Source organism: Gastrolobium bilobum, unplaced genomic scaffold (assembly GCF_033153095.1).
Source record: "Gastrolobium bilobum isolate Gb01-03AN ecotype WA unplaced genomic scaffold, APGP_CSIRO_Gbil_v1 utg6021, whole genome shotgun sequence".
Classification (NCBI taxonomy): domain Eukaryota; kingdom Viridiplantae; phylum Streptophyta; class Magnoliopsida; order Fabales; family Fabaceae; genus Gastrolobium; species Gastrolobium bilobum.
Window position 1 is genome coordinate 54,366 of NW_026899147.1, and position 9,229 is coordinate 63,594.

The window sequence follows — 9,229 nt, forward strand, 5'->3', positions numbered from 1 at the left end:
AATGATCTTCCTGTTCACGATTCACCTTACAATTATTGAAAAAAAAATAATACAGACTAGTATTGTCCTCAACACGTGAAACATTCAAAACATATAATAGTGTACATTCAAAACATCTATGTACGCTAGCTAGAAATCATAAAAAAAATGCAAGATAGAATTGCACAAAAAACAATGATAAAGAAAGATAACACTACAGGTGAATTCTCAACCGAACAAATAAAGTTATATTGGATTCTATAATCATATACATGTGGCTCTGATACCAAATGATAGAAATATTTTAACCCTGAATCATGTATATGATTATAAAATACTTAAATGTTAATAAATTAGAGTTGTAATTATGTGTACCTTGTTGGGCCATCACAAAGTCGGAGAAGAACGGTTGGAAATATGGGAACAAGATGCTAGAGTCTTTCTCTCTATTGCCTATTCAGAAATTGGCAGCCTTCAGCAGATGGGAGCATGATGGCTAATGGAGCTTAGCTCCAATATAAATAGGCTAGAGAGGGGACCTAGCCAATAACCCAGAAAAGAGTCTGTGTCCACTGGGTCCACCCATCATGAAAAATCAGGGTCACACTAAAGCCTACACTGCTGCCCAACTAGGCCCAATAACAACAGATTCCAGAAGCCCAATTCAATGTGATCACAATGAGCTAGTTACAATAACAATATTGGAATATCCATTAACCCGATTAATTTTAAATACAAAATTAATTAATTAATATTGCCCATAAAATAAATTTCTAACAAAAAATTGTAAGAATAAATAATATGAGATGTTTGTGAATTCTGAGAAGTTAATGAAATTCTCCGTTAATAAGACATTCTCATGCATCCTAAGGACAAATGGGCATATTTCTTTTACGCTGCCATTTGTTGGAACTTGGCGAATGGCATGGAAGCTATCTGCTATGCTATTAGAGGATTTATACTATAAACACACAACGTCCACCCTGTTGGCTGTAGTTTTAGCTTGTATATGTGAGAAATGAATAAGAAAAAAAGGATATTTCAAAAAGAATTCAAATCAGAAATTTTTCTCCACAAAACAGGATCATTTTACTTGGGAATCAAAGATAATAAAAAAAAAAAAAAATGAATGGCCTGATCATGTCTCAACGGCCAATCTTCGGCAGAAGAAAAGGTTCCATTGGAACAATTCTTTATTTCTATTTCGGGATACCCGGTCTCTTTTTTTTTTTTTTTTTTTTTTTCAAAAAAATGTGGGGATAAATGACAAAAAGATATTGGAACATACACCCCACATGTTAACATTAGACGTTTCAATGTGTTCTCCACATATTAACACTAGACGTGTCTTTTTTTCTCACTCCCACATTTTTAGAGAAAATTTCTCAAAGAGATCACCTATCTCAGAATTGCTCCAAACATTACAAGAAATTCAGTATTTACAGGCAATTGGATAAAGTCGGTTGTTGATAAACGCCGTTGATAAAAGAATGATAAGATGGGTTTTATAAGAGGTATATTATGACTTTTTGACCCTTATAACCTTTTATTAAAAATTAATTACCAAATTGACCTTCATTATAAACTATTTCAAAAATTTAATTCCCTCAAAAAATATAACACCAATCTGCTCCTATTTGACCGTTGACCAACAGAGTACACCCCTCCCTATCCGGGTATTTTTTGAAATTTTGTGCCTACCCGAGCAGGAAGGGGTGTACCCGGGTATAGTTCTTGGGATCTTGAAAATTGTTTGAATTATTTACCCGGGTACGGAGGAGTGTACTCGGGTAGTTCTCAATAAGAGTACATTTGACACTGCTGAGGATGCAGCTCGTGCACATGACACTGCTGCTCGAGCTTTGCGTGGTGCTAATGCTAGGACCAACTTTGAATTGCCAGACTCTGCAACCTCTGGTGCTACAACTAAGCGTGGTGGTGGAGAAACTGAAGGCTTTTGGACATTGGAACAACAACAATTTGTGCAATGTGAGAACAACCGTTGGTTTAGTTCGAGTGTTTCTTGGAATCCTGTTGTATTATTGAGACCTACGCGGGTACATCCCTTCCTACCCGGATAGACACAAAATTTTAAAAAATACCGGGTAGGGAGGGGTGTACCCGGGTAGGCCTGTTGGTCAACGGTCAAACATGGGCAGATTAGTGTTATATTTTTTGAGGAGGTTAAATTTTTGAAATAATTTAAAATGAAGGTCAATTTGGTAATTAATTATTAAATAAGAGTTATAGTGGTCAAAAAGCCGGTATATTGTAGGAAAAATAATTGTGTAATATTATAGAGATTCATTTTGCGTATCTTAATCTTTTATTTTTTTTGCTCTAGAAAATATGGGTCCACAAAATATTGTGCGTAAAAAAGTTATGAGTGTCACGTGACATGACATGACATGTAAATCCCTGATTTCTTAGGAATAATTCTACGCACTTTGTCACCTTGCCTTTCTCTTCATCTTCTTCCCAACCTCCTTGTATAGAACTTTCTTGTTTTCCCTCTCTCTCTTTGAATAACTATCTACTACACCGTAGCGGATCCCTGTGACTCGGTGGCTGTCTCGCTTTTCTCAAATAATTTTTTCTCTTCTTTTCTTTGTATTTCTCTGCAACCAAACACTCGAATACAGTTCCTCTTTCTTACATTTTCCTCACTGATTCCCTGACTATCCTGTTTAGATCTCTCTCTCTCTTTCGTTTGTGAAAAGCTTCTATATCCATCTCTTTTTGCAGCTCATGGAATCAATTTGTAAACCCTAATCCCAATTATCCGAGTTCGTCATTGTTCCCTAACATTAACCGTACACCATCACACTTTCAAGCATAACGCGAAGCAATCAAGTCACCAAATCACAGGACCTACTGTCATCATCCACCACCGGATCACCATTGAATGTGAGAAAAAAAATTTAATGTTCAATTCTTAAGGGTTAAGGTGTGAGAAAATTTTCTAGTTGTCATTTAGTCACCAAATAAAATTTTATAAATAGTTAGCTAGTTATATTAGCAAGATTTAATTATTTTGATGTTTGGATTTCTCCTTGATAGTGCTGAATCGTTTTAATGGAAGAGTTGGGTCCACTGAATATCAAAGAACTTGAGCAGCTTGAACGATTCATCTCTGAAGCAAGCGAGGTCCGCAAAGGTAACAGAGTATCTGCGTTTAAGAAATATGTTAGTTTTTCAGCAAATTAAATAGATAAAGATTACTGATGTGGTTCTTAATTAGCTGCTGTAGCAACTTAATGTGATTTCTTTGATTTCACTTACTTTCATAAGTATTTTTCTATAACATATGCTTTGTGCAAACAGCCTTTTTGCAAGAAATTCTGATCTATTGAAAAGGTTTTTCTGCATTAGGAGTTCGAACATTCATATAACAGAAACCAATGGGATAGTTTTACTCTTCATCAAAGGTTTGACATTTTTATATGTGAAGAAAATGTACTATCAAGGAATTACATGCCTTTTTTGTGTAATCCGAAAATTATTCATGTGGAAAATAAAAAAAGTAAGTGCCTTCTGAAAACAGAAACATTCCTAAACAAAGGAGCATAGAGATGAGGATCTTCACGAACTGAAGAGGCATGATCAATCTCTTTCTTTGCATACATAAGGGCCTCATTAGGTGGAAAAAACCGCATGTGTATCTGAGATATATATATCCAGCAATTTATTGGTCACAAATCTCCTCATCATATTTAAAAAAGAAAGAAAGAAGTAAGTTCAAAATCTCATCAACTTCTACCTGCTTGCGAGAAGGAACATGGCCATGAGGGGATGAAGATAATGTAGCAATTTTTGTTGTATCAGCAAGCTTTTTCTCCTCTTTACCCAATTCTTCTAAACTCTCTTACTTAACTGAGACTGATTGTACTAACGTGTTAGACGAATTAGGCAAAATAAGGGAGTTAGGAAGACTGAGTTGAACCTGTTGAAGGCTTGCCCCTTTGAGAAGTTCACTTGGCTGCACAGTACTATTGGAGGATCGATACAATGAATCAGTTTCATGAAGAGAAAGGAACAGACTTGTCACATATGAAGAGAAATGAACAATTTGTTTGGTAGAATTAGTCCTAATGCATGGAGACCACTTTAAGGAGAGCTTATGCTTGTCAGCCACATGTGCCAACTCACCTAATGCATGTTGTCCACATGTCAATTAGACTTCTTCTAACATTCCTTGCATGGTTGCCATGTGCCCACCAAGTTTGTCTCTCTTTTGTGCATGGTCGCCACCTACTCATCACAAAGGACACCTTGCCCTCCCTCATCCATTCACGGCTAGGACTCTTTCACTATACCCTATGCATTGCAAACAAAAATTGTACTCTCTTTCTTACTCTCTAAGCCGAAGACCCACTTCTTCACTTGGTGTTTCCTTTGGACCGTGGAGATTCATCAAGTCTCATCACCATCATCGCCCCCTTTTCTTCCTCAAAACCGAAGGCCTCTAGCTGGAAGCGAACCCGAGAATATGATAATGATACATATGCCACTAGCTTTCTTCCATGTGTCATTCCCGAGTGTAAAATTTCATTCTCTCTTCTCCAATTCTTATTTACTTGAGTTTAAAGTTTCAACGCTACTTTCATATAAATGCATTTTATAGTTAAAGAACTTAGATACTAACTAGTCAAATTTTCTTGAGAGAGTTATGAAGGTAATTAAAGCCTTAAACTTTAATCAAAATCGATTTATATTATCTGCAGGTAGCTTGAACTATGGTTGCCAGCCAGCACCACCTCCTATAAGTTACTTAATTCCTTTTTACCAAAGTAGATTCCTTTTACTAATTTCATTCTTGTAAAGTACTTAAAAATAAATATTATGATCATGATAATTTTTGACTGCTAAAAAATTCGGGTATGATTTGAAAAGGTAAATCACCCATCAAATTATGAAAGCATACAGTTAGAGTGAATTAGGATTTTTTATTTATTAAAAAATTCAATTATTTTACTTTCTTGTCAATTTTTACATGCCATGACCCATTACACTCGATAAATTTTGGGTCTTTCATATACTATAATTCTTTGTAAAGAAGTACTTGCAGTTGCTCGCACTGCTAGTTATAAGGGATGCCTATCATTATGCGCCACCCAGGGAGGATAAATTTTCTCACACTTTGTACTGTGTAAGTGTAGATTATCAACATTTCCATCCTCTCACTTATACATTGTACATTTTAACTGTGACTGACATTGCGTCCAAAATTTGAATCATGTGCAGATTGCTGCTTTGCTTTGTGGTGGTAAGTCTACCCCACCTTTCTGCTGCGATTTTTTGAGCTTGGATATTTTAAGGTAACGAATTGGGGAATCTGACCCAAAAAATGAATAATTGTGCTTTCATGTCACTGTAAGCGACCATTTTGGGCAGTTTTAATATTGGAATTCTATCTATCTCATATGGAAACTGTATTGTTATGTTCTTTTGGGGTGCTGTGTGTCTATCTCTGCTACTAGGCAGTTGATAAGGACCACCCCTCCTCCCAAAAAAAAAAATTCCTTAAGGATGTCTTACTCTTTATAAATTATAAGGGAGGGAACACTACAAGAAAAGCGGGATATAGAGGCAATCTGACTTAATCATTTGGTCCTTCAATGTAATAAATGTAGATAATAAGTTTTTGAAATAGTAGGGGATAAAGCGGAAAGAAGAAAGTGCTTGGAGTGAATTCCTTGATTTGAATATGTTGGGCATTGTTCTTGTTCCTACTTGTTGCAATTGTTAGAATGGTACCTTCCTGGAGATAAATAGTTACGTTATATGTCTAACTTTCAGGTATCCCCTTGGGATTCCTCCTAATGGCCATGTTTTGGGGTTTGCTTTTGTCAACGTGAATAAGCAAATGTATGTTTACAACCTTATGTATTCAAATTTTAATCATCTTGGTTATTGGGAAGTTATGAGTAAGTAAAATACTTTTGGTGCCATGGGGACTGTAAGGTTTACTGTCATGTGGGGCTTAATTTTCCTTGTTGGTGTTGCTGCAGAAATCCTATGAAACCAAACAATACACAAAGGGCCTCAAAGCAGCTGATGCTATTTTGAAAAAATTCCCAGATCGTGGAGTTATACTTTTTTGGTGCTTGTTTTTCCATGCTTTTTATTCCTTGTCCGGGAATATTTTATTTCCTTCTTATTTGTCTAAGTTAGTAGCATTAAAAATGATTTGTTAATTTTTTTTAACACAGAAGTTCTTCTCTCTCCATCTCTTAATTATTTTGTTAATTTTTTTTAACACAGTGGGTTTGACATTAAATTGCATGGATCGTAAGGATGAATTGGTTTGCCGAGTACTTAAGGTGCGTTGATTTCACACCATTCATCAATCTTCAAATCAATGGTTATTAGCTGAATCAAACTTAATTTTTGTTTTGGTGCAGAATGACCTTAAAAGTCATGTTTGCTGGCATGTTTATGGTCTCCTTTATGACACTAGGGGAAGTTCATAGGTACTTGAGTCAGAAATCAGAATGCTACTGCCCTTCTGTCGCCTTTCCAAATTCAAGATAAAGCTCTTATGCAGTATTTCTAGAATTATTTGTGTCTTAAACTTTTGCTGGATTAACAATAAAGGTGAAAGAAAGATCTCTCTCCAGTCTCTTCCCATTTGGAATCTTCCAATGCATAACCAAATGCCCTTACAGGTAAGAAGACACAGAACTTCAGTTTGACTTATTTAGCTGGAAGAAGGGCTGCTAGTTATATTGAAGACAAATATGATGCCGATAATGTATGCCTTTATTGTAAGATGTATAATTTTGGAAGTTTATGAGCACACACACATGTCCTTGTATATAAGGATTTTGATTAGCCATGACGGATTACAGGTGTATTTGAAATAAAATGTCTTACATAAGAAATGAAACTAAAGAATACAAGAAAATTCACATGCTGTATTATTAGTAGGTCTTTTGGGACAAATTTCATTCTCTCTGGATTTTATGCATCAACTTATTTCAACTTATCTTTGTTATATTAACTTAAAAAAGATGTTTTAGAAGAAACTACGGGATATAAAGAACAAAATTTAACTGTTTCCTAAAGATATATATGTGGCAATGTTATGCTAAGTGATTTCATTTAACTGCAAGTTTACATTGGCTGAGTAATTTATGTGCAGAGACAAAAACCAGCTGAGATGTTGAACTTCAATGCTAGTGAACCTGTTGTTATCCTTGGATTTGGACAGATGGGCCAGGTAGATCAATCAATGCATTGTAAAACCTGAGATTTTATCTTGCCCATTTCTAAAATTATATCCTTTGGCTCCTTTTCTAAAGGTCCTTGCCAATTTCCTATCAAATCCATTGGCTTCAGGAGGAGATAGTGATGCAGTAGGATGGCCTTATGTGGCATTTGATCTTGACCGCACAGTAGTAAAGGTCAGTGTTTCTGAACACTGGATGGCTATTGTCTACTATTACGTGCTTAGGACTTTTTCTTTTCCTTTTGTGAGTTGTTTGAAATTCTTGAGTAGAAATCTGCTGTTTAGAATGTCTCCAATTTGCTATTGAGGAATCTCTTTTATCCAACATTAGTGGGAAGAAGAAGATTATGGAAGCTGTTCAAAGGCTGCGATTGACTTTTCCTGCAGTAATAATCTCCTTTCAAAGCCTGAGAATTCCTGGTGCATTTTATATAAAGAACTATTTAAAGAAAATAATAGAAGGATTCATAATACAATTTTCTATGACATTCATCTTATATTATTTGACTATAAGTTTGTAAGTTTCTGATCTAATAAGTTTCTACTCTTACTGTGGTAATTTGAGTTATCGTTTACCCAGCTTCTGTTGAAATGCTTGTTGAGACTTTGCCATATTTCTATCTCATTTGTATTGCAGAAGCTATTCGAGGTTTGAAAATAATCAATGACAATCGAAATGAGTTGCTGCAGCTCAAGAGCATTTGATTAATTTTCAATTTAATTTTTTTTCCCAAAAAAATAGATAGTTGCCAGTGACGTATCAAAAGTATTCTACAGCTATTTTTTTAAAACAATTACTTTAGCCACGGTTAAAACGTGTCTAATTATCACTACAAACAAACGTGGCTAAACACCATTTTCTATATTTAACGTACGTCGATTTGATTTTAAGGGCGATTATTTCGTGGGTTTTCTAAAACCAACGCAGAATTATTCAGTGGAACGATGGTTTAAAAAATGCCAAAGATTTTTTTTGCGGCGGTTAAAACCGCCGCTAAGCACAAAAATAACCGTCGCAAAATCCTGTTTTTGCTGTAGTGAAGTCAAGTACTTAACTGTGGAGTTCTTTCGTTTCGGGCTATCGAAAAACAGATGTATCTTGTTAGTATAAGTAGTACCACTTAATTCTTATAAGTTATCCCAAACTATGCAGTCTTATACTTGCACAGTCTTTAGAATCCCTTTTTTCGGGTGTCGATTCGATTCATCCATGCATGTAACCCCACGTTGGAAGCCTGTCAGGAGTCGTTCCTTGTCCATGCCATTTCGCACCGGCGGTCAATCCCTGCCCTCGTCAGCGCTCGAGATGTGTTACGGACCTTGAGGTCACCACCCCAAAAGCTAGCTCAAAAGGTGGAAGTGCCCAAGGCCTTATAAACTCCACATTAGTTGTATAGGCAACCAATATGAGACTCGTAACATTGCCACCCTTTTAAGGGCCGACTATAATGACCCTTACATTTAATTATGGATTTAATATGGAAGGATAATTATAAAGAAAAAGAAATAAAGTCACTTTTGGTGAAAAATGAGTTAAAATGATAATTAAGGGGTAAAAATGACCATGTTATGCAATCGCACCCAACAGAAAAATGTATTATGATGTAAAATGCATGCATATATCATATCATCCTTTCATATACTTACCATTGGCTCATCATCATCATAACATACATAGAACAAATGTGAGCAACACATCACAATTCCATACACTAGCCAATAGTCACATTAGGTAATACCGCCTACACATACCTCGAGTCTTTAAATTTCCAAATATCATCAAACAGTAGTAACTCAGCCCACATTCAAGGTCATGTGCACCTAATTAAGCAAGAAAAGCCAAACAGAATTTTAACGTTGGTTCTCATAATTCACAATTAATTTCTATGCTTCCAACTCCCATGATTTCAATCGACTTATCATTCTTCGAGTTTTAATTAATTCCTGCCTTAGATTCAGCTTTCCTAATTATTATCAAGTGACACAATTTCCTCATCCACATGTCATCCTCTACCAAGA

The 9,229-nt window shown here is 35.6% G+C and overlaps 1 protein-coding gene across 13 annotated transcripts; it reads left to right on the forward strand.

Moving 5' to 3' along the window:
- Positions 1 to 2,452: 2,452 nt before the first annotated feature.
- Positions 2,453 to 7,759, forward strand: LOC133287636 (uncharacterized). Of its 13 annotated transcripts, none has more exons than XR_009748270.1 (11): positions 2,453 to 2,886; positions 3,040 to 5,128; positions 5,224 to 5,297; positions 5,779 to 5,847; positions 5,991 to 6,082; positions 6,244 to 6,302; positions 6,384 to 6,576; positions 6,648 to 6,733; positions 7,124 to 7,201; positions 7,321 to 7,385; positions 7,542 to 7,759. XR_009748270.1 is itself a non-coding variant. In XM_061485283.1 (9 exons), the coding sequence occupies exons 5-9, from the start codon at positions 6,474 to 6,476 to the stop codon at positions 7,737 to 7,739; spliced, it is 567 nt and encodes a 188-aa protein (XP_061341267.1). In that variant the 5' UTR covers positions 2,453 to 2,886; positions 3,040 to 5,128; positions 5,224 to 5,297; positions 6,244 to 6,302; positions 6,384 to 6,473; the 3' UTR covers positions 7,740 to 7,759. The 13 variants fall into 13 exon arrangements, 2 of the variants coding, with proteins under 2 accessions (XP_061341267.1, XP_061341268.1); XR_009748268.1 differs by lacking the exon at positions 6,648 to 6,733 and adding an exon at positions 6,577 to 6,647 and having other exon boundaries at positions 6,384 to 6,452; positions 7,284 to 7,385; XR_009748261.1 differs by lacking the exon at positions 6,648 to 6,733 and having other exon boundaries at positions 3,040 to 3,136; positions 3,352 to 5,128; positions 6,384 to 6,647; positions 7,284 to 7,385.
- Positions 7,760 to 9,229: the final 1,470 nt, after the last annotated feature.

Coding starts and splice junctions, on each gene's coding strand:
- LOC133287636 (XM_061485283.1), top strand. CDS start 6,474: ATGCTACTGCCCTTCTGTCGCCTTTCCAAATTCAAGATAAAGCTCTTA. Junction 6,577..6,647: donor TTGCTGGATTAACAATAAAG/GTGAAAGAAAGA, acceptor ATGCCCTTACAG/GTAAGAAGACACAGAACTTC. Junction 6,734..7,123: donor ACAAATATGATGCCGATAAT/GTATGCCTTTAT, acceptor ATTTATGTGCAG/AGACAAAAACCAGCTGAGAT.